The following is a 26,097-nucleotide window of genomic DNA, read 5'->3' on the forward strand; positions in this document are numbered from 1 at the left end:
AGTTCTTGTCACCCTAATGCGTATTTACCTGGGAGCTAATGTTGGTAGGAGGACAGGAGGGAGTATTTTCCAGGAGTAAGCCCCAGACACTAAACAAGGCGGAGTAGAAATCGTAAGTCCGTGTTGACGACACCCACGACCAAACCTTCTGCAGCGCCCACAGGCTGACACCAGTCAGCAGGGTAAACACCACTATCAGAGTCCAGATTTTTCCTGCAGATAAGTGAAGAATAAGATGATACACCGTAGAGACGCACATAATAAGTATATAAAATGTTATTCAAGGAAACAAGTTCTTACTAGTTTATATCAAGGTGGATATACCTTGATATAACCTCCAATTTTAGGAATTAACTTCTGACTGTTGATGTGCATGTTACATGCAGTAATTACCCGCATGTATTTGATAAGCTTTATACCCAATTAACCATGTACATTCACGACTAAAAGTATTAAATCGATTTATGAATCATAAAAAAGTGAAATTACTATTATAGTGGTAGATAATAGCCTAGCATTTTCTCTTACGAAACACTGATGAAATTGACACTCACTTGTTATTAGTATACCAAATATTTTAAATTAAAAATATGCAAAAACTATAAAAAATTTAATTAGCCCTTCTGAACTAGTAAAAATGTAATGATGTGGATAAAAATGATACATTAAATAAATTCAAATATAACGAATACATATGCTATACTCTTAAACCTAGTTTTCCAAAACACAAGCAGTTTGTCCACCTATCTTCCTCGTTGAAGGAAATTACGACTTACTAGTCTTTGGAGAGTTAGGCACTCGAGCCAAAGAAGCTGGCACCATATTCTATTGTACCTGTGAAGGGTCTTATGAGAGCCAGATGCCGAGGCAGAAGTTTTGGCTGGAGTGACACAATGCGATACGGATCGTAAAAATAGATTATGGAGTACGCCATAGCCTCCTCTCTAGAAGGTGAGAGTGTAATGTCTAGGGAGAAGTCTGCCCTTTCGTGCTGGAGGGTTCCAACGATTCCTGACCAGTTGTTTCCGGTAGTGAGTGAACCCCATTCCCCGTCCAGTGGTTCCCGCAACTCATAACTATAAATTACAGGAAATCATCAGCTGAAAATCAGTATTTCATGCGGTATATGGTTTGCCGGGAGAAATGTGATAAGCACCTTAGTTTTCAGCCACCACTTGCATACCACTTCTAAGGATCAAACTCATTAAAAAAATCCGTCGCTCAAATTGTCCTATTCCACAACTGAGTATATAGTTATAAATGCTTGTTTTTTGATTCTTGCATGTGAATATTAGGAAATCTCTTCAAAAAGTATATAATTTATATAAATTACGTTTATAATAATGTCATGATGAAAATAAAAGTGGAAATTAGACACAAGTTATGGAAAGAATTAAAGACACACGTGAAATTGAAGCGAGCTGCAATGGCGTCCAGGATACGAATATCGAGGGAGTCCAAGGGTACCACAGGAATACCAGGATCCTCCGACACCTTCCTGTACTCTAGCACTGGGCAAAAACTTCGTGATACCACCTTAAATCTGTGTCCCATCATATTTTGCAGAGTCTCTGAAAATATTGGGAAAGATATAAAGCAATGTGTGTTGAAAAACAGGGTGAAAATATCATAGACGGGCTGGAGTTTTGAGACTCTATGACCGCGGGTTCAATCCCGGCCGGGGGTATGGTTTATTTGCAATCGTGTCATTACGATTTCTTAAGTCAGTTACAATGTTCATTTTTCTTACACATTCACATTCCCAAGTTTCCGAATGACTTCAAGGAATGTACCTTGATGCTGGTGAAGGGTTCTTGATGCAAGGATATGGCGGTATCCTCCCCTTCCTCAAATCACACCTGATTACCTCTGTGCGTGTTGAATGAGCCCCAGTGGGTTAAGCGCTTCCCCGCGATAACTTTAATAACAAACCTGGAAAGAGATTTCCTTTACTCAGGAGCTGGATGCCAGCCTCCCCGTTGTCGCAGTAGAGGCACCGTCTATAGTTCCTCATAACGTTGGCTCCTGCTGCTGCGTAGTTCTTCACTACTTTGGCTCCTTCTGTTGGATAGTTCCTAACTACGTTGGTTCCTCCTGCTGGGTAGTTCCTTTCTACGCTGATTTCTCCTGCTGGGAAGTTCCTCTCTACGTTGGTTCCTCCTGCTGGGTAAATATACGTAAAAAAGGCATGGGACGTCACTGATTTATCAATTCTTAAGTGTTTCGTGTCAACAACCACACATCTTCAGAAGCATAGGTCACTTGTTTCTGTAGAAGTGTGGTTGGCCACACGAAAATGCATACTTTGTATCCACCTTTGCATCTTTCTAGGTGGGCCTCTGCATCCTCATAGGGACCATACGTGAGTACAGCTAGGAAACTGTCCTTGTCGCAATTAAATAACGGAGGTTCAAGCCGTCACCCCAAACCGGTTTAGCGCTTAACACAAATATATAATAATGCATCCTTCCTCCCATGGAAAATGTACTTAGGTAAAATGAGAGTATCTGCCCACATAAGATTATGTATACTGAGAGGGGTGCACAAAATCCCTTGGATTTCAACCCAATTGGCCGAATAATGTTTATTGTAGTGAGTTATAGATCTACCAAGGGTTCTAACCCCATTTCCTATTCTAATTCTTTATCCAAGTCTTTCCCCCGAATATTTAAAATACACATATTCTACTTCGTCTTTGAAAAAAAATAGGAAGAAGCTAATGTGAGATGAAATCAATGTGAAGAAAACATTAATACCTTCCTCTGTTATTTTTAATCTATATCTAAATCTGCCTTTTTAATGCCATATTTTGCCTATCCAATATTCCCCACCTTTTCCGAACTTTTCCTAACAATTAATATTAAATTGCTGAAATTAAAGGTATTACGAGGCTCTAATTATTACTGAGATACTTTCAAAAGTTGTATTTTTCTTACTGGATAAGACACATCTATGGAGGGGAAAAATTTCACTGTTTTTAGACTATAAAAGAAAAGCAAACAGGGAGTGAAAACTGCTTTTATTGTTTCATAAAAACAGTAAAATATGAAAATGAAGTTCAAGAAAGCCTTGATGTATCTGGATACCAGAATATCATCTTTAATCATTAGTTTGGTGGAGAGCGCTAAATTTTTTATTTTAAAAATGGGATTGTTAGATTGTTAGTCCCTTGGATTGTTAGTCCCTTGGATTGTTAGTCCCTATCTCAGTTTCTTCACCAAAATGTTCCATCAGTAAATGAGACTGGAAAGAGCAAGGATATATACTTTTGTTGTATTGATTTAGCGAGTTTGAGAGGCATGACGCATCATAGAGATACCGTAAATAATCTTGTCTTAAAATTTGAACCTGCTATAAAGGCGTTAGTTAATGAAGCGCTGGTTAATTATGGCAAAGTATTTTTGAAAAAAAATATGAAGTTTCTATCTTCAGATTCGTTATTAATGATATATCTGTGAAGGCAAGTGGTTACAATGAGTATTTCTTGGTGTCTTAGAAAAGTTCTAATGTTGTCTTATAGATTGTGTCTCCATTATGAAAGTTTTAAAAAGGACAATCACCAGCTGTGTTATCTTTATTAACAGCTTCTCTCTTTAACCAAATGTTAACTGATGTCCTCGAATGGTTACTCCAGTCGACGGCCATGTAGAGTGTGTGGATGGAGTTCCGTAGACTAGGGTGATGGAGGAGAGCCTCCATCCTATCTTGCTCTCCCACCAACACCACCACTGTCTGTGGATGAAGCCACAACCTGGACTCTTCAAGAAACCTGTTGAATAGTGTCATGTAAGTTCTTATATCACTGCAGTTATTACAATTTGTAAAATTATAGCTGACGAAAAATAAAGAATTCATTACTAAAAATAATACCTGAATGCGATATTGGTGTTTGCGTCATTCAGGTAGAGAATGAGAGTTTGACAGGTGAAGGTAGAGCTTCTCCAAAGCCCCTGCAAGAGATACTCTTGTGCAAGATGATTCTCAGAGAAGAGCGCCTCGGCTACCACCACCACGATTCCTTCATCAGCAAGTCGCCTGGAAGCACAAGTAGGTACCAATCTGTCTCTCACTATGCGGACGAGGAACAGAAGTCAATTGAACTAGTGTGATCTATCAACGCATTCTCATGTGTAAAACAAGGTACCTCGATCATGAATTTCCTGTGAATTAATCTATGTAATTTTTGCCCCTTTGGCAAGCCTGTTTGAGGCGGGTTGAGGTTAAAGCTGTTGAATTGTTGAGTTTGTATTTTGCTTGTGATGGTTCGTAATTACAAACTCCCAGTTATTCTATATAATATTTAATTGTTTTGTTAAAATAAATAACAAATATGTGTTTCTAAGCTTTGTGTAAATAGGTATTACTTACCAATAGTCTGGCAGCTTAATTAGAACTTAAAAAAAAATGTTTATGTGTGCCTGTTAAAAAATAATTTTTCAGATTATTTATTTCCCTTAATTCAATACATTATTTACCTTGCATTTATTAATTTTAATTTCCATGTTTCTGTTATGAAGATAATCATGGAAAATAAGAATAATGATTAAGATTAATGATATTAAAAATAATAAAGGTAATATTTATGTATATTAAAAGTAGAAGTCTTAGTTATCTTACCTGAGGATCCAGAAGAAGGACGGATTGAGTTGTGTGATGGTGGCCAAGACCAAGTGACACCCAGAAAAGTGCTGCTCCACCACCTCCTGCACCTTCACCATCATCTGTTCTAACCAGCCACTCACTTCCTCAAGCTGCAAGCTACCCACTTGTTTAAAGGGGCTCAATTTATCCGAGATGCCAGTATGCTCCTTCAGGTCTTCTACGCGAGTCTCACAGTCTTCAGTCTGTTTCAAGTCACCCACATGTTTTTTTAGGCAGTCTATTTTGTTCTTCAAGCCGTCGGATTCCTTTTTCAAGCCACCTGTCTTCTCAAAGCCTCCCACTATTTCAAGAAAATTACTCGTCCCTGCCCTCTCAAAGCGCTCACTGCCCATTGCATACTGCAAAGCCCTGGTGCTCAACGACAACCAAAAGACTAACGACAGAGCTGAGCAAACCATCATTCCCTTTGCGATATGAGGTAGACCCTCAGCACCATGTACTTTACTCTTCACAACATACCTAGTAACTATACATCATTAACCTTAATAAATTGTTGGGGTTCTCCTCATCTTTCTCAACAGATCTTGGAACTATAACTCAACCCTCCTAAATGATGCTTACGGTGTGGACTGTGTTAAAGCATAAACATATTTACACTGGAGTGAGATTCAGTGTTAAGCTACAAGTTCTAGAATCTAGACATAGTAGTATATTGAGTATATTGCATAGTTCTTACTTTATTACTGCATAAATATTTTCATTGCTGGAAAGGAGTGAGTTCAGGTTCCTAGCCCTCTTAAGTGGGCTGATGACAATACCTATTCCTTCTGAGGGTGTCGAGTTATAAATGCTCAAGTTTTCATGTGTTGAGCTAAAGCTCCTGGAAAGCGTTGAGCCATATTTCCGAGGTCACTTGAGGGAGCTAAACTTCAGCTCCTCTGCCCCATGATTGGTTTGGAAATTTAATTACAATGATTCTTGCGCACACTGAGGTACAGAGGGCTATGGTTTGTATAGGAAAATACCTCGGATCGTTCAACTACTGAAACACACCTAGTTGTGGTGGGCGACAGCGGAAGCAGCGTCTTCACTGCCAGGAAGCTAATCCGTAACTGTCCAGACTCTCTCCCATCCTTCCTCCCAGCTATTGCATTGATCACCGGAAGCCATGACAAATTTTTCTCTAATATGTTATTGTTTATATATATATATATATATATATATATATATATATATATATATATATATATATATATATCTAGATATATAATATGATGGGGTCCACCTCTGGTGTAAATTGTAGGACCCACAGCCTCGGAAAAGTGGATAAAAAGGCTTCAAGGATGAATATTTGGATTTCTTCCTGAAGCCGTTTGAATATTCCACTTTCCCTACCACCCCATCTTTTCATATATTTTTTTTTACCAGTAGGAATATTTTATTACATAATATGGTACAAAAGATTTAAGAGATACATTGTTGATAAAAAGGTGGCATATACGGTACATGTTGTTACGTGTGTATCACCGATTATAGGGCCAAAATCTCATCCAGCTCCTCATAGCTGAGGCGTGTGCCCAAAATACAGCAGGCATTACCCCTTTGAACAGCCGCACTGAGCCGCTGGAACAGAAAACTAGCTGCTCTGGGATCCCTAGTTACCCTGATGAGTCTTTTTCCCAGCTCCTTAAGGAATTTAGATGCATTCATTCCCCATGAGCCAAGGGTCTCTGAGCCTATGGGAACAAACATATAATGATGGGCAAGTTCTCCATATTTTCTAGGCTTTTGGGACTCCCTGAAGCTGGCAGCTGCCCCTCCTTCCTCCCTGGTGTATTGGAGATAGGTATCAGCCAAGGTAAATGCACATGTATAGTCCCACACCACCTGCTTCCCATCTGTCTAGGCTTGAAGGGTGATACCATCTGGACGCTTCTGGCTGCCATCAAATCTGCATAGCTGGGGTGGCTCCCTTACTGCTGGGCATCCAGTTGTTGTGAGGCTCCTCTTGATAATGTTATTAACCTCCTCATGTCTTGCAGTCTTTCCCTCGGATTTACGGCACACATGACCATGGTACCCGAATCGGTCTGCTGCTTCACTGCCGCAAATACACCTGTGTTCGGCGAGAATAGGGGCGGCAAGTCGAAGGGCAACACCAATGCGGATGGTCTGTGGGTCGAGGCGTGTGCCAAGGCTGGAGTTAGGAACAGCCAACAGAAAATCCCCTGCATGATGTGCTCTCACTGCCAGGAGGCGGGCTCTATCCTTCCCTGACACACTCTGAAGCATTGTTGAGGCCATATTTTCCACTAATGGACCATCCCAGTGCGATTGTTTGTAGTTGTTGGGGGGAGCAGGTCTGGTTTCAGAGCCCGTTAGATTATCCCAGATCATGGCTCTGTCAATGAACTTTTGGTCCTGGACTCCAATCTTGTCCCTAAGATGTTCAGGGAGAATCGCTGCTACAAGCCCTCTGGATGCAATACATGAGGACAGAAAAGCAGGTAGCGCAATATGTGATGACTTGCAGACACCAATATAAAATGCCTCCTAGTGTGACTGGAAGTGTAGCTTGGTTCCACTTCCCGTCTTCGTAAAAATCTGCCTCAGGATACTGTCATATTCGTGCAGTATAGGGTTATCATATGAAGGTGCACATCTTAGGAAATATGTCAACCTGGGCAGACTCAAGCACTTTGTGAGAAGGTACAAGGCATCGTGGGTGTCCAGATTGCCTATTCGTTGTTCCATTATCCTTAACTCTTCCAATTTCTTCCTGAGAATTGTGTCAATGGCATTGCTTCCCAGAGGTGCTCCTAGCAAGACACTGTTTGTGGGGGCAATGACTGATGCTCCTGGTAGTTTTGATCTCACTGCATTTATCACTTGTTGACTGACCGAGATGATTTCACATTTGAATGGATTCAGGATGAGACCCATTTCCTGTCCCCGTGTCATTACCTGTGTAAGATCGTGTAGGAGAGACTCCTTTGTACCTGTTAGTGTGCCATCATCTAGGAACCAGATGTTTAGCTCGCTGGTCAGTCTGACTGTGATTTCCCTAACTGCTATACAGAAGAAAAATGGTGCAAGAGGATCTCCTTGTTGGACACCCTCCGATGATGTGATTTCATGCTCTCCAAAGAGAAGCATTGATTCCTTGCTATACCCAGCTGCAACAATAGGGAAGAGACCAGGGAAATGTTCTTGTACTGCTGCTAATACCACGTCTCTTTTCAGGAGATTGAATGCATTCTTGAAATCTAATTTTACCACTGCATTGTCCTCAGGCAGGTTGTTGATATACGCCCTTGTTGCATGAACCGCTGCTTCACTTCCTTGAGAGACCCCAAAGCCAAGCTGGTTTGGTTGAAGCATCATGGCTGCCTGTGCACGAATACTTCGGACAGCAGCTTTGGATACGAGGCGGCGTAACGTGTTGCCTACTGCAATTGGCCAAATTCCTTCACATTATATATATATATGTATATATCTATATATATATATATATATATATATTTATATATATATATATATATATATATATATATATATATATGTATATATATATATATGTATATATATGTATATATATATATATATATAATGTATATATATATATAATGTATATATATATATATATATATATATATATATATATATATATATATATGTATATATATAAATCAGAGAAAACAGGTGATATCACAATATGCAAAACAACAACTGAAAAAAATAGAAGAATTCCAAGCGCATTCGTGATTTCTCACATTGTCAAGGAAGCATAAAAAATAAAAGATTAACAGGAAGGTATACAAGGACGAAACTACATCTCGCGGCCACCTCGCAACACCTGACTTTTTATGATGACATAAGTAGGTAGGTTCCTATGTACACTGTTATTCTTCTCATCAAGATACAGTTAAACTGCTTGTATTTTCATCAATGTTTTTGAGAGCTTTGCGTATTTGTAACCCAGAGTTCATAGATGAAGAACTCTCGAAAATTTATTAAATAGTTAATGATCTAAAATACCCAAGAAACTTAATTGATAAATCTTTTAAAAGGGACAAAGAACTTTATTCAACTAAAAACATGTTGGTTCTCCCTAACCATGAAAACTTGGCTGATATGCCTTCTTTACTTAAGAATTTTAATATCAAAGTTGCATTTAAAAATCTTGTTACAGTATAAATTCCCCCAGAAATCTTGACGGCTGTCTACAAGATTCCCTGTAAAACATATGATAAAGTCTATTACGGTCAGACTGGTAAAAGTCTTGAACTAAGAGGACAAGCTTCTAATACTCTGTTTATTCATGTGAGAGATTTTAACCACCCAGTTGATTTTCAAAAGCCTGAGAAGGTTGTATGTAGCAAGACCATGGTCGTCAGGAATAAAATAGAATCGAGACTCATAAAAAATAATTTTGAAAATATGAATATTGCTTTTTGGGTTATACAAACTGGATTCATTTATAATTAATAAAATTTGGGACATTAAATTTTTGGGTAGAATACAAGCTGTTTCATGGATCACTGACTTCCTACAATAATCATCAAAAGTCAGGTGTTGAGGTGCCTCCAGGTATAGTGTCGTCCTTATAGTGTCTTGATAATATATGTGTGTGTATGTGAATTCTTTTTCTTAAGGTGAATTAATTAAAAGTTCGTCGTTTCGGGGATCATTAACCATCATAATTTCATTGCTATACCAAAAAAAAAAAAACTTAAAGTATAATAATAAAATTAGTTACAACAACTTAAAATAAACAAAAAAAAAATACTGAAGATATGACTGGCCAGTTGTGTTTCTACAGCCTTATGACTTACTGGAATATGATCACACAGGAAAGAATTCTGTCAACAGTTTTATGTTAAGAATAAAAGAGCAAAAGATACCTGTTTATAGGAATCAATAAAGCAACAGGCGTCTAGCCAGTTCCCCGAAAATTCTGAGCGGCTGGGCAGTAATTTGTCAAGGAGTTGCTCAGCTGACCTGCGAACAAACGTTACATCATCGATAAATCAACATTAACGATTCCACTGTGTTGAAAGTTGCTAGCAACACACAACGTTCTACTCATATTGTTGTGCTAAGATTATCCGTGCAACATAAATTATAGTGATAAATATTTTGTAATGCATCTCTTCGACTTATACCTTGTTGCAACAGTTAATATATAATTTAGAGGACAGTAAAAGAGAATAATATATGATCATAATTTTACAAGGATAATATTTCAAAGGTTCCACATCAGAAGGCTATATGAGCCTGTACAAAAATTATAAGCAGAGGCACATGCGTACACGTACACTCGCGCACAGACAGATTAGAAACACACATATATATTTAGAACCCTCCTTTTAGGCATTTCCAACTGTCAGCAAAAGCTAATATCACTAAAGCTAGGTCTCTACAATGTAATTTGGTGGCCGCATTCAGACCAGCTGGAGCGTGTGTGCTATAAGCCGCCCTAATTTGCCTCAACTATCACCAGGTACTCCATGGACAACATAAGAGAAGTCGGGATATAAATACATGAAGAAAATACAAAAGAAAATATAAATATTTTTAAGTTTCAAGGTTAGATATGGAAAGAAGACCCTGTTATACTGTCTCTGAGGATTGTAACAGCCTCACTAAGGAAAACTGTCTAGGAACAGTGTGGCTCCTCCCTGTTGGGATTCTAGACGTTAAAAGTATGATTTAAGAAAACGAGGATATGGGTAAAACACAAACGTCAAGAATTTAATGTATTCTCAAATATTGCCATGGACAAATACAAAATTATCTGGTGATAAGTTGCAAGTAATTTTTAACTAACAGTCACACACAATATATATATATATATATATATATATATATATATATATATATATATATATATATATATATATATATATATATATATATATATATATTATATATTATTGTAACCAGGAACAAGTGGTATTTAATCAACAGCACTGCGACTAGCCGGGGGATCGAACCCGTGTTGTTTTAGCCCGCCTCATATTGAGCGAAAATTCCACGACTAACCCACGGGACAATACAATCCTACAAGAATCACGCACCCAGCAGAGCTAAGTGTTGTACCGTGATCCGAGGACATACGATGGTGTGGGTGCCTCAGAGCTAATTTCATTCTAGTCCCTGTTTGGTGTACTAGCCTCCACAAGCGGCTAGTCGAAGAGTAGTTATTGATTAAATACCACTCGTTCGTGGTTACAATAATATGTGTGTGTGTGTGTGTGTGTGTGTGTGTGTGTGTGTGTGTGTGTGTGTGTGTGTGTGTGTGTGTGTGTGTGTGTGTGTGCGTGTGTGTGTGTGTAAATGACAAATGAATATACTTTATAATAAGATAAATTTAAAGACGTATTAAATTACATTACACTGGTGTGTTGAATATCTTTGTGAATAAATACTATAAAATTAAAAGTATTAAGATAATATAATGACCACATAATACGATCAATACATCAGTAACGAAAGTACCAAAATAAAATTATTCTAACTCTGCACGAGTGTCTGTTTTAAGCTCTCGTCAGTGTTATACAACTTGCGCGATACAGAAAAATACAGATAAATGGTCGTAGGAATAGTGCTTCTTGTAGACTACACAGGTGTAATGTAAACTGGCCAGTTTATGATAAATCCTCATAAATTAGAGTATTTTTAAAAACATTCATATGGACATACAGAAAAAATGTTATGTGAACTAAACAGATCAATTTTAATTCCCTTAAGATAACACAGCAGGAGGACAACCATGCTCTTCTTTTTCATTATTCACCTTACGACCAATCCCTTCCGCTTTTCTTCCACTAGTTTATATATGAAATAATCATAAAAAGGTTAAACATCGATTACAGAAGTATCAGTGATGCCACATACAGCGACACAGGAGTTAGAATGTTTACTCCCATATTTATATATTTTTTCAACCGAAGACGACTAATATACACAACTACTTAGCAAAACTATGAGGGTCAGTTAATCACTACAGTTTCTCATTAATACATGAATGTTATACTTGCTGAATTCCATTAGAAAATTTCCTCAAACACTCTGAGTCTTTGGTATCACTTATTCCCAAAGGAAAAATTATTCTCAGAGTGCGTCATTGGCAGACGAGATGTGATGAAGGATGTCTGTGTCATGTAGCAATTCTGAACCTCGCCTGGAAGTGGCTATAATACATTCTGTTATAGGCCTCCCGTAAAGCTGTCGAAGATACCAAGGTCTTGCTTGATGAATGGTCCCCATCTCTTCAAGGAAACTGTGTAGAGAGAAAATCGGGATTCAGAAGGCCGGGTTCGAGAGGGCCGGGGTCGTTAAGATCAAATTCGATAAGGTCGTGTTTGAGAAGACCAGTTTCGAGGCAACGCGAAGCACCGGATATGTCTTTATCCGAATTGTGTGTTCTAAGAAAACGTGTGTGGCAGTGGGCAAAGTTCTCTCCCAGAAAAGAAAAGAAAGCAATGGTGATGCCCAACAGCCAGATATAGAAGGCGCCCTGAAGGTGATCCATCCCCAACACAACGACCTCCTTATTCTCCACCTGTGATAAGATAATGTGCATGTAATGATAACAAGTTATTTAATTAACTCTTGTGAATCTGTAACAGTACTTAATACTACCTATGAAGTGCGTGCTGGGATACTAGTCTTATATATGATATGAATGTTAGGGTATTAGTCACACATATGACGTGAATGTTAGGGTATCCGTTATATATATGGCGTGAATACTAGGGTATTAGTAACTCTAATAACTGAATTCTAGGTAAGCAGTTAGTCTCATAACTGACGTGTATGCAACGGTACCCAGACTAGAATGATATGGAAGTACGGACAAACTGAAACAAATAGTAAACTTTTATGGTGTATGGAATACTTTATAAATGACAGTGCTACGCTGGCTTACAAGTTTTTTAAAATCAGTGATTTGAAAACTTGTAAACCACGTGAAACGTTGCCATTTACAAAATTTTCGATATTGCAATAAATTTCTTATTTTCCACGCATGACTAGACTTGTATATAATGGGCAAAAAATCATCTTTCGTGTTAATCAGTCCCTCAGCCTAGAAGCAGGTGATGAGCACAGTAGTCTTCAAGAATCTGAAGCAAACATGTATCTAATTTATCATCTTGTTGGTGATGTATACCCTTCATATTTAACTTGTCAGACAGCAATATTATGCAGTCTTGAGCATGACTCACTTGTACTAGGAAATCCCGCCTACCAGTGATAATGCCTTCGTCTGCCACATCTTATCTGACACCAGAATATAAGCGCCGCTCTTACTGCCTGTGCTTCAGATTCTTCATACTACGGTGCTCATCACCTGCTCTTAGGCAGAGGGACTGATTACCTCACCTTTCACTGTCTTCTGCATTTATAAGGTTATTCCACAACTCTGCCTTTCCCTTACATAACCTCTTAGATTATGCCCTTCAGTTCCGATCTCCATACTAAAGAATGGATGCAACTTCACTGAATACATACAAAGACAAACTCTTTTCTTGTGATATGACTGAAATGTACAAATGGATGAAGGGTTAAAATAAAAGAGATGTAAATAAGCTGCTGAAAATATTTAATCATATTCGCTACGGTGGATGCGAACTGGACAAATATAAACTACGGAGCGGGTGGAGTTTGAACCCAGCCGTAAAACCAGTGTATATTGATCAAATTACATGCATATATATTGATCATATATTACATGTATATGTACAAGAATGGTATACAATACCGACAAGATGAAATTGAGACACATGTGCAACATCTGGGTATCTTTTATTGTAGACGTTTCGCCATCCAGTGGCTTTATTTATACAAATTCCAGTATCTCCACGACTATGGTGCTCTTCGCACCTACTGCTAGGTTGAGGGACTGATTACCTCATCTTCTGTACATAGTTCTTCTGTCTTCAAGTTATGTCCTGGAATTTGTATTGATAAAGCCACTGGATGGCGAAACGTCTACAATAAAAGATACCCAGATGTTGCACATGTGTCTCAATTTCATCATTACATGTATATGCTGATTAAAACGTATGTAAAACGTCTTCCCATTAACAAACTTGTGTTTCAGTATCTAGACAATATTTTATCAGTCTGAAAAGAGTAATGTCTGCAATTACGCAAAAGTTAATATAATTATTTTTAAGAGAAACTGTCGTACATAGCACCTCGTGTCTTACATTAGTAAACAATGTCGTTTTCAGGCCTTGTGCTTCTCTGATACGTTTGGCCTCTACTTTAAATAATTCGTCCAGCCAGTGATCTATGTGACCCGTTTCTATCATTCTCTGCTTCATTCTGCTGACGAGGCCAACAATCGGGGCTCCCTTTCTGTGAAGCATGTTTGGTTGTGGAATCTTTAATAATTTGAAATTTACAAAAAAAATATTTTAGTTTATAGATTAAATAAATTTTAATTACGATATATTGTCAAACTGACTGCAAGTTACCTACGGTACACGTAAACTAAAACGCACTAAACATGTTCACACAAACTGGTTAAACATGGTAAGAATTCATTATATTCATTGAACTGCTTTCGCAGCTTCACTAATAGTTCATAGATTTATTTTTACAGTACAACATCGCTATAATAGATGAGCAAGGACAGATGTGGTTCAGTTTTCATTCTAAATATTGGGGACAGCTGTGAACATGAAATTAATTATATCTTTTAGTATAACAGAATAAAGTTGCTGTTTTACAATGAGGAAATCTTCCCGAGACTACTTTAAATCTGTTTGGATGAAGGACTGAGCCTCTGTCACTCCTGCCACTGAATGATACAAACACACTAACTTCACATAAATGTAAAATATATAGAAGCCCTGAGATGACTTGCCTGAATCCCCAGGCGTTCCAGCTGATGATTGTGTACTCTGTGGTGCTGAAGTGGAGAGGTGAATTACCGTGTTTATCAATGTACAGAGGAGCGATCATGCATTGAATCTCACTTCTGAATGCAATATAGGAGAAGCGACCAGCTAAAACTCGCTCTATCCCCTCCCTGGTGATACTACTGTTCTGAAAGATTATGTATACATGTTAATATGTATAAATATCTATTTTTAAAGAGAAAAGATACTTTTTGGCACACGAAAAATTATTCATTTAGAGTTTGCCTCTGAAGAGGCTAGTTGGTGTATTCCACAAACTTGCTGTGGACCGTAGGATAAAATTATATCGATAAACAAAATGTTTGGGAACCAGATCGCAAAATGGTACACAAAAATACATATATATTACACAATTTATAATTCCTTTGTCAATTTGAGGATATATGATATGTTTAAAATATCTGGTATCTTATTTTACTGATAAGACATTTAGTATTTAACAAAAATACATCGACAACAATAATGTGTTATTTATTTTAAACTGCAGCCTAAAGAGACGTTCAGATATCCACTGATGGAAATATGAACAAATAAATTTAAGTTCCGGAGAAGCATCCAGTTTTTAAGTTCAGTCTCGTCTATGTTAGTCTATTTCTTTAATTCCTGTTTTATAACTATGTAACTGACTGTATTTAAGTTCCGGCACTGGATATTTTCTTACAGTCTACTATCCACTCCATCTACAACGCTATGATAAAATTAGACATACGACTGTTGTTGCACTGTTAGTATTAAACATAAGTGAACCTTCTCCCGCAAATGTCTAATTTTGGAGTTTCATTGAAATCGGTTGAATTTATTTTCACATTTTACAACAGGCACAGAAATAGAAAAATAAGTGAAAATCTAAATCTAATAGAAAGTTCAGACTAGGCTCGTCTGAAATGCTCACCTTATTACCCTTGAATATTTTTATGTACATGGGATCAGTATTCCGTTTGAAATACTCATATGCTGATCCTTGCGTATATAGAGAGCCCCACGACCAGTCATTCCGGTTCAGAATGTCTTCAAATGAGTTGATGGGTTCTGTCTTGCTCTGGACGGAGAGATGCGCTATGAGGGAGGATTTGTATCCTGTGCCCAAGACCAGGCATGATAACAGCCACCAGCCCACCAACATCTGTATGTAATTAGAAAAGAAATCTAGTTTGTCCTCTTAGTTATCACTTAGATTCTCTGCACCACCGTAATCTAATATATACTCTAGTTTTATCCGATGACAAACTCTTGTTAACAGATTTATCAGCACTCTTGAAACTTTCCTTCCCGGTTACTGAGAAGACCTGGGCCAAGACCCTTCCTGGCAAACCTACCGGAAACTGAACTTAAAATAGAGATTAAAGTAAACTCAGTATATATACGCTGAGAAATGCACCTCTTGGTGTGTATATCGAGTGTGATCCCTCTCTTTTCTGAAAAGAAAAGAAAATTTGTGTACAGAAATCAGCGAAAATTAGTCTGAACATAGAAAAAAATATATATATCACTGAAATTAATAAATATACAATAAAACTGAAATGATCTACAATATGTTTAATTGGAGTAGGCTAAAATCAAGTGCATTCTTTATAACAAAGTTTCTTGAGGTCTCCATATTTTGATGGAAAGCATTAAATATCCACACCATTTTCCATTTTTTTATATTAATCCGTAACAGAAAATTTGGAAAAGATCTCTACTTTTAGAAGAGTACGCCTCAACTAACACGCTGCCATGCCAGCTGGTCTTCCGCTGCACGGCGAGGATCCCTCGAAATATGATCCACTCTTTGCCACAAACTGCGAACCTTGATACGTTAGTTCAGCCATTATCTGTAACTCTGTGAGAGGCTTCACACAACTCATCGCACTCCCAAGACACTGACAGTATAACTTCTGATCCCTTGATATTTGGGGTTATTTACCTTAGCACTAATGCTAGCAGGAAATCCAAAGGGATTACTTTCCAGCAGTAAGCTGCAGACATAAAATAAGGCATAGAAGAGGTCAGGAGACTGCTTTGACGACACCCACGACCAAGCCTTCAACACCGCCCATAGACTGACACCAGTGACCAAAGTGAACACTGTAATCAGTCCCCAGATTTTTCCTGAAGATAAATGAAGAAATTATACACATATAAATAATTTTCTTGTATATCATTGACCGATTAAAGGTAGCAGTAAAAATAAAGGTCATATGAGTGGCAGAAATCGTAAGATTTCACTGTTCATACAGAAGCTGTTTGCTGAGAAAAACCAGTTATATTCTATCTGCTTCTGATTTTGTTTAGATAGTGAAGCTGTGGATAACATAACATCACTTTAATGTTCTTTAAAATTACTGTTTCATGAACGTCTCTAAAATAATAAGAAATTGTTGTGAATCTGATAAATTATTGTATAAGAATTTTAAGTTTTACATATAGCTGGAACACTAAATCACTGCAAGTATAATAAATATTCACACGTAAACAAGTTCTAACAAGTTTATATACATTGAGAGGTGCATCTACCATTGCACGTATAATGACAGGTTAGGTTAGGAAAATTGGTCTGGAAACAAGGTAAGTGCTTCCTGACGTGGGTCTGCAGTCACAGGATGACCCGCCACTGGAGCTTTTGGTCATCTGACAGATGTCTTCTGCTGGCTTATGGGTTCATGACATTAAAAATTCATATTTTATTTTCAGTATGCTTATGCTGAGAATTTAGGAAAATCTATATTTCAACTGCTGGTGAAAAGTTAACTCGCAGCCTTAATGACTCGTGTAGTCGATAGGCTTTAAATTCAATTAAACGTTTAATTTTTAGTTTCATATCTAGAAGACTTGACAAAAAAACTAAAATATGAAGTTAAACTAAGTGATCACACTGACTAACCCGGTGTACAGATTCTTCCTAGAGCTGTAACATGACAGATGCCAAACAAAGAACATACGTCTCTTAGACATACCACTTGTTCGGCTTAACCTGTTTAGGAGCTGCTTAAAAATTAATAACTTCAAAATATAGAACTTCTTACCTGAGGATAATTAAAAAGTTCCATACTTGCCAATTGTTTTAAAACTCTCGTTAAAAATACATATACTTCTTCAACCTCGTGTAATTTATGTCTTCACTGATTGTAAATAATTCAGGTCTATTTTGCCTATTATAATCTCTTACCTATTGTAATGTGATACTGCCAACACCTATTTTACCCACTGTAATGTTCTATAATAATAGCAATAATAATATTTAGCATAAGTGTCTTTATTCAAACATTTTAAATAGAAATTCATTAAAATGTAATGAATATATAATACTGATATCATAAACTAATTCATATATTATAACTCCATATGCCTAAATTAACAAATATATCTAGACCCTATTATCCTCCTTGCAAGAAATTACAAGACTTTGTAGCTCTTGGTGGTCTAGGTACTTTGAGGATAGTTGTATACACAATATTCTATGCTACCTGTAAATGGCCTCATAAGAGCCAGATGCCGAGGAAGAGGTTTGGGCTGAAGCGACACGATGAGAAAGGGGTTGTAATAATAGATCCTGGAGTAGTCTATAACCTCAGTTCTAGATGCTGTGACAGTCAGGTCCAGGGACATGTCTGCCTTGTCATGTTGGAGGGTTCCCACGATTCCCGACCAGTTGTTTCCAGTAATGAGGGTACCAAAATGACCGTCCAGCGGTTCCCGCATCTCGTAACTGTAAATTAAATGTTTTAGTATTTGGGTTGTCGGGAGAAATGGCAAGCAGCCGCTGCCATACAAGTGATAGGGATCCAGCTTAGAAAAAAAAATTAACGGATCACATTGTCCTATTTCTACACATCTAGCTTCAATGAATGCAAATCAAATAAGCTATTTGGCCATTAATTAAAAATAGCGTTAAAAAATTTAGGCAAATGCAGAATTAATTTTTTTAAAAAGATATATATGCTTTTTATAAAAAAAATATATTAAACATTCACGGTAAAAATATATGTGGAAAATAGACAAACTAGGAAAATGCTGGAAGACTTAAGACACACGTGAAGTTGAAGTGAGCAGCGATGGTGTCCAGGATACGCACATCGACAGAGTCCTGCGGTACCACAAGAGCACCAGGTTCCTGCGTCATCTTCCTGAATGATACCACTGGGCATTCAGATTTTGTTACTACCTTAAATTTGTGCCCCATCATGTTTCTTAGAGTCTCTGGAAATTTTGAGGGAGAATATTGAACAATATAGATTAATAAAGAGCACTCACTGTTTTATAATAAGAAATCAAGAGCAAACCTATAATGATTTTTTAGGAATTTTATTTTCTTTTTCCTCTTTCTCTGCAAGGTTTTTCATCCATGACTTGAGAATGCCTTTTAGAATCTCTTTCAAACTTTCATAGCTAGTAAGTATATTGTACTAGAAGATTTGGATTGTTGTTGAACTATATATGGGAAAATTTGTTAGATTTTTTTAAGTTACACGGTATTTTTCCATATATAAACATGAGGCTACCTCTCCAGAACATTTTTCTAATTTTAAAACATGATGCATTAACCAAAAGTTAGATGTAAAATAATTTCAGGCTGAACAGTCTAATTTTCCGATTTACTGACAAACAATTGGAAAATTATTGGTTTCCGTGCAAAAACTGGAGAATGTTTCTTCTGATCAGCTTCAAACCTTAAACGTTGGTGTGCCTTACTTACGGAAAGGTTTATATTGACTTTGATCTGCTCATGTGACATTTTTTAGATTTTTTGGAAAAATTGGTAAAATTTTAATAGTCATACCCCCGCCTGTGACGTGAACCGTTTTGTTTATGTAAACCGGACATAATGCCTTAAAAATGTTTTAAAATGACGACAAACATCATAAAAATGGCATAAATAACTCGCGAAAGAATATAACTATTGCTAAACCTTAATGAACACTAAAATCACATTTTAATCATGTTTTTTAAGGAATAATGAACACAAAAATATGACGGTGGTGACGCTGATGAGTGAAATAAAGTCAGACGTAATGACGTTCGTTGAATTGAAATTTAATCATAGAAAAGTGACGTAATGACTAATATGACGTAGGTCGAAATGACGTAAAGCGGGGTATGACTGTACTAATTTTTATACGAAAATTTGTTAAGGCCTGATCGGCTTAAAACCTTGAAATCTGATGTATCTTAGTTTGAGGAAGCCTTCGATCGGTTTTGGACTGATACTCCAAAATTTTTTCTGCAGTCCCTCCTGGTAGCTTACAGAAGGTATACATATTACAGTAAAATACAAAAAAAATTGTCTAAGGATTGTAATGATTTTGAAACAATATAACTGAAAAAAACCCTGAAAATTCGCTGGTTGATGAAGCCTTTCATGAATTTAGCGAGGGCTTAAATGATATATTTTTTCGTGGAATTATTGAAAAGCAGGATACACACTCACGATGGAAATAGAACATAGCAATATTTGTACCTCTCTCGGTGTTTATACACCGAGAGTTTAATCCTTATTTTAGGGATTGAAGTGTTCTTGACTGGCGGTGAACACGTTACATGCGGCTTAGTCAGCCTTGTGTAACAGAGAGACTTAAAATTCATTTAACCAACTAATACTCAAAGATGCATGTCTCTCAGAGTATGTATATGTATATATACTGGGTTACAGTATTACTGACTAGTGATTATGTTACAAGCCTTACTGAGCCTCATGTTGTCAACAGACTTTCAATTCAATTAAGCAGCCTATACTCAGTTTTCTTGCACTTAGGTTTCCGTTCATAATTTGAGAAGAGCTCGTTCGATAGACTTCAATTTCTTAACGCTAATGAACTATAACTAGTGGGAGGCCCATGGCACTGTTGGATTGGCAAGTGCTCTTTTCTCAATTTGTCTCAGTTTAGGTTTCCATACGATAACATAAAGAAACATTTTCTGATCAGCTTCAGACTTTTAACACTGTTACTGATCTTCAGCTCTGAACCTCTTGGAAAAGTGGAGATTATACTTTGACTATGGCAAGTGGTCACTGATTCAAGGCACTGGACTTGACCTTCCCTTCCTTGACTCGAGCTTGATTGAGCCCCAGAAACTGTAGTTCCTATGCGTATACCTCTTCCCCCCCTCATGAATATAGTTAAAAAAAAGAAAGTAATGAAGCAAGTGAAAGGCTTTTGATGCAAGGAAGTGGAGCTATCCTCCCCTTTCATGAATCAAAGCTGATGACATCCCATTAACTCTGAGCTACGGATTTAGCGCTTCCCCATGAAAATTGCAATAAACCGTGAACCTGGAAAGAGCTTGTCTGTACGCAGGAGCTGGATGCCCGCCTTCCTTTGGTCGCAGTAAAGACATCGTCTATAGGTTCTCACTCCTGCGGTTTCTCCTGCTGCGTAGGTCCTCATTCCGTTGGTGTCACCTGCTGGGTAAACATACAGTACCAGAGTCATGGAACACCAGAGTGAATTAAAGAGGATTAACATTTTCAGGTGTTCAAACTCGTCTTCAGAAGCATGTGCAACTTACTTCTGAAGAGGTGGGGCTCGTTACATGCAGTTTACATTTCAATCTATATTCATTTATTCGTATCATTCAAATGCATTGCGATTTATATCCCAGTTTCTCCTAGGAGACTGCTACTTCTTCCTAGGGGACCCCTGCATCCTCCTAGGAGACGCCTGCGTTTCCTAGGGGAGCAATGAATCTTATTAAGGAAACTCTGCATTCTCCAAAGGAACTGCTACATCCTTCTAGGGAACTCGTGTCCTCCTAGGATTCCCCTGCATTCTCCTAGGTTACTCTGGTATTGTTATGATGTGTAATGGGAAGCGCATCATCCACCACACCTTAATGTTTAATGATCTACACGGGATTTACCATTTCACACAAACAAGTCATCCACCCTCTCATGGAAAGAATTGCTATAACGATAAGAACCTGTGAAAAGAAGATCGCTGTGATCCCAATGTGCCAGTCTATAACGTACGCTTAGGGAGACTTCTTAAAATAAAAAGCGCATGAGGCGTGCATACGCTCAGAGTTTACTTTAATCCCTATTTTATACAATAAAGTAGAACACGCAGCCTTAATGAATCTGTAGTCGTTAAGCTTCAAATCCAATTAGGTAATCAATACTTGTTCTGCATGTCTGTGATATTCTAATTATTTTTAAATCTTTCCTTTTAATATTTAAAGTGTTATACATATTCAGACTTTTTCTTTAAAAGAAAGGATTAGCCAGTGTGAGATGGAATAAAAAAAATGAAGAAAAAATAATTCTCTTACATGTATATTTGTAAATCTATATCGTATCTTTCCTCTAACGCCAACTTTCGCCCATTCAAGAACCAGGACATCCCCTTCCATCCGATGCCCTTTTCCTATACGTATCATACAATATTAAACTGGATATTGGCTGGTATTACAAGGCCCTAAATTTGTTGAGTTGCAGGTTTCAATCGTAGTAGGTTAAACCGCAGCAAGAAAAAGTTTCACTGAATTTATTCTATAAATTTAAAACGAAGAAAGAGTGAAAGTTAGTCTCATCTACGAAGTTTGTCAGTCTTCAGTTATTCTTATTAAAGCGGCATAACTGTAGAAGGGCGAGGTAGGAAGATAATGAACAAGTTATGACAGATCTGGAAACCAATATGGAAGCTTTGATCAATGGTGAAGACTGTTATTTCCTATTCCAGTAGCTGCTGCACAATAGGCTATCAGAACATTAGCAGGAAACCTGGGAAGAAAGGAAATTTTCAGGTTTGAAAAATAAATTTCACCAGAGAAACTACAAAATAGCTCGTCTTAAAACTTGACTCTGGGACTAAATTTCAAGAATAAATAATTACGTTTATGATAGGAAAGAAATTATGAAAGGAAACACCTTTCTAGAGATCTATAACTAGTTGTGTATCGGCGATGGTAAACAGTTAAGGTAAGCAGTAGTTCTTGGTGTTTTAACACAAGCGTTATCATTGTCTTGTAGACAATATGGCCATATAAAAGTTTTAAAAAGAATAATCGGCAGCTGTTACCTTTATTGACAGCTCCTTTCTTGAGCCATTTGTTAACTGGTAGCCTGGTGCTGTTACTCCAGTCGATGGCGATGTAGAGTGTGTGAATGGAGTTGCGAAGACTAGAGTGGTGGAGGAGAGCTTCCATCTTATCTTCCCCTCCCACAAACACCACAACTGTCTGTGGACGATGCCACAACCTGGACTCTTCAAGGAACCTGTTGAGGTGTGTCGTATAATTTTTTTTATCATTTAAACTATTGCAACTTGTGATATCTGAGTAAATAGAAAACTCTTATAACTCAAAATAATACCTGATAATGATATCGATGTTTGCTTCGTCTACGTAAAAAATGAGAGCTTGGCAGGTGAGCGTAGAGCCTCCCCAGAGCCCCTGGAAGACATGCTCTTGTGCAAGTTTCTCCCCCGAGAAGAGATTTTCGGCTGCCACAACTACGCTACCTCGTGCTCCTCCCTCAGCAAGTCGCCTAGGAGCAAATAACCTTTTTATATTGACATGCGAGTACAGTTAGGTTGCGTGTGTCTATAGTTTAATGCATAAATTCAGTCAAGCTCTAAATTACTGAGAATGTTTGAATTCCCTCGATCTGTGCTCCTTGGAATACAGGCGAGAAACAAATCATAATTTACACCTGGAAGATTCAAGCGGACTGGTCCTGAATCTGCACACAGAAATCCTTCCCTACTAAAGGAAAAAGTTTGGCAAGCAGGGCCAAATACACATATTGAGAAGCAGGGGGTACCGTTAGTACAATAAGATAGTATAGTAAGTGTAAGGGGATAAAGACTTTAAAAACCTCCCATCATACATAAGAGGGATTAACAACAGTCCCTTGGCTGTCATCAAGAGGGAATTTAATAAGTTTCTCAATTAGGTTCCTGATCAGCGGGGTTAAAGTTCGTAAGTCAGACTTCCTGTGGTCAGCAGTTCCAGCTTAGTTGATCCAGCAGAACGTCTGGACCGTCACGCGTCAACGACTTCTTGTTGAGAGTGATCCACAAAAATTTGTATGTCACCAGTTTTTCTCAGCGAAAACTTAAAATTTTATTTATCATGAAAATAACAGAAGGAAAATAATATTGTGGGACTGAGCTCAGTCCTTAAAGTATTAATTAGCACACGAGTTGGTACTGGGAAGTATAACTTATCCTTGGTATTATTAATTGCGCTAAAATTATCATGTTTCCATATTTCTGCTTATAATTAAGAGTATTATCAATATCATAAAAAAGTTAACACTGAGAAGAAAGCTGTTAACCTCACCTGAGAATAGAGGTGAAGGTTGGACCGAGTTGGGTGGTGGTGGTGGCGGCGGCCAAGACCAGGTGACACCCAGAAAGGTGCTGCTCTACCACTTCCTGCACCTTCACAGCGACCTCTTTCCTCATTTCCTTGAGTTTCAGACGGCCCACATGCTTAAAGCGGCTCATATAATCCCAGCTGTCAAAATGTTTCTTCAGGTCTCCTTCCTCACTCTTCCAGTCTTCACTTTGTTCTAAATCACCCACATGCTCGTGTGGATTGTCCTTGTTCTTCAAACTATGGAATTCCTTCTTTAAACCGGTCACTACTTCAAGAAGGCTACTCGTCTTTGTTCTCTCCCATCTCTCGCTGCAGTTGGCATACTGCAGAGCCATAGTGCTCAATGAAATTATGAAGAAGAATACCAGAGCCGAGCAAACCATTACTGTCCCTGAGATTAAAACACCAAGACTGACATGAATTAGGCTTGTTTCAGTTGCTGCTTGGTCTGACAGTATTATTCTTTAAATTATAAAACCTTAGCCTCCTGTGCCCCAATCCACGCAAGAGACAATGTACCTCTGCTTCAAAACTCTGAATAGTAGAGCTTCAGCTCAACTCTTTCAACAGTGCCATGGGCTATAACAGCTCGAAGACGCTGATCAGAAGAGGCATTCTGTAGTTATCGCACAAAGTAATATTCTAATTATTTAAATAAACTGGGGATTACACAGCACAATAACATTGGATTTTTTTCTTAAAGAATATGAAACACTATGAACATTGTCCTATTTTTTTTTAACTTTGTCTTTGGGAAAGTGTCACTTTTTAACTGTTCACACGATTGTTTCTTTTATCACTAATTATGAAGTTCAGTTATATGCTTGACATTTCACGTGTTTGAAAATCTGCTGATTTATCAAACTAATGCACAATGTTTACTTTTTTTACTGCATGAATATTTTCAGTGCTGGACTAATTTCCATCTCCTGGTCTACTTAAGATTTTATCTCCAGCTTTAATGAATTTTGCGGGTGTTAAATTACAGAAGCAAGATTTCTTTAATTTGTTGAACTAATTTTTCCTTGCCTCTTCAAGTATTAGAGTTCCTAAATCTGCTGGAATTTTTAGATATGGGAGGAGGGCAAATACCTTCTTCGGATCATGGAGTGACTGAAACAGAGTTAATTTTAGTGGGACAGCGGAGGTTAGGTCTTCACTGTCTGGACACAGACACGTAACTAACTATTCTTCTACTCTTGCTCCCAGTGTTGCATTGATCATGGGAAACCAAGACATGAAGTCTGATTTATATATGTATATATATCAACCTTTCTTATAAATCGTTAAACATTTGTGTGATACGGTCAACAACAAGTTGCATTTACTAGTACTTTTCTTGAAGTCTTCTTTAAATATTAGTTGTCAATGATAATTCCATCTTCATTTATCTTTGTACGTTGTCGTCTTCTTCATCCATCTTTGTACACTGAGGAGTCACTTTAAACAGAAATGGTTTGTTTAAATAAAAAAAAACTAGTTTGCCTAAAGTCTCAAAAACAGTGAAAACCTCTAGACCCGTATGATTTCTAAACTTTTACTGATGCAACTCTTAATTATATATATATATATATATATATATATATATATATATATATATATATATATATATATATATATATATATATATATATATATATATATAAATATATATATATAAATATATATATATATATATATATATATATATATATATATATATATATATATATATATATATATATATATATATATATATATATATATATATATATATATATATATATATATATATATATATATATATATATATATATATATATATATATATATATATATATATATATATATATATATATATATATATATATATATATATATATATATATATATATATATATATATATATATATATATATATATATATATATATATATATATATATATATATATATATATATATATATATATATATATATATATATATATATATATTATTGTCAATAGCTCCAGACAGTATGCTCCGAATCGGTTATTAAAGACACTTGGGTGTAGTTGGTTCTGGGTATTCCTCTGGTGTAGAAACCAAGAATATTTTTAATTTTATTTAAAAACATTGTGTGCAACATACATAGCATCACATACATATTGTCCATCAACATTAAACAATACAAAGAAACGTGCACATTCTACCCATACAGTATGACGCCATCTGTCCAATACTACCATGTTATGACAGAGGTCTTAACATAAATTATCATATATTGAAAATGACAATAAACAT

General features: G+C 36.9%; 1 protein-coding gene across 1 annotated transcript in view; it reads right to left on the bottom strand.

Moving 5' to 3' along the window:
• Positions 1-4,994, bottom strand: part of LOC138853665 (uncharacterized) — a 30,618-nt gene extending 25,624 nt beyond the window's left edge. The window contains exons 1-7 of the mRNA XM_070091714.1: positions 4,618-4,994; positions 3,871-4,035; positions 3,561-3,769; positions 1,933-2,160; positions 1,406-1,571; positions 835-1,076; positions 29-213 (exon numbers count right to left, since the gene is read on the bottom strand). Of these exons, the coding sequence (XP_069947815.1) occupies positions 29-213; positions 835-1,076; positions 1,406-1,571; positions 1,933-2,160; positions 3,561-3,769; positions 3,871-4,035; positions 4,618-4,994 (1,572 nt within the window). The remainder of the gene's footprint in view (positions 1-28; positions 214-834; positions 1,077-1,405; positions 1,572-1,932; positions 2,161-3,560; positions 3,770-3,870; positions 4,036-4,617) is intronic.
• Between the last annotated feature and the right edge of the window lie 21,103 nt (positions 4,995-26,097).

Source organism: Cherax quadricarinatus, chromosome 37 (genome assembly GCF_038502225.1).
Source record: "Cherax quadricarinatus isolate ZL_2023a chromosome 37, ASM3850222v1, whole genome shotgun sequence".
Lineage (NCBI taxonomy): Eukaryota > Metazoa > Arthropoda > Malacostraca > Decapoda > Parastacidae > Cherax > Cherax quadricarinatus.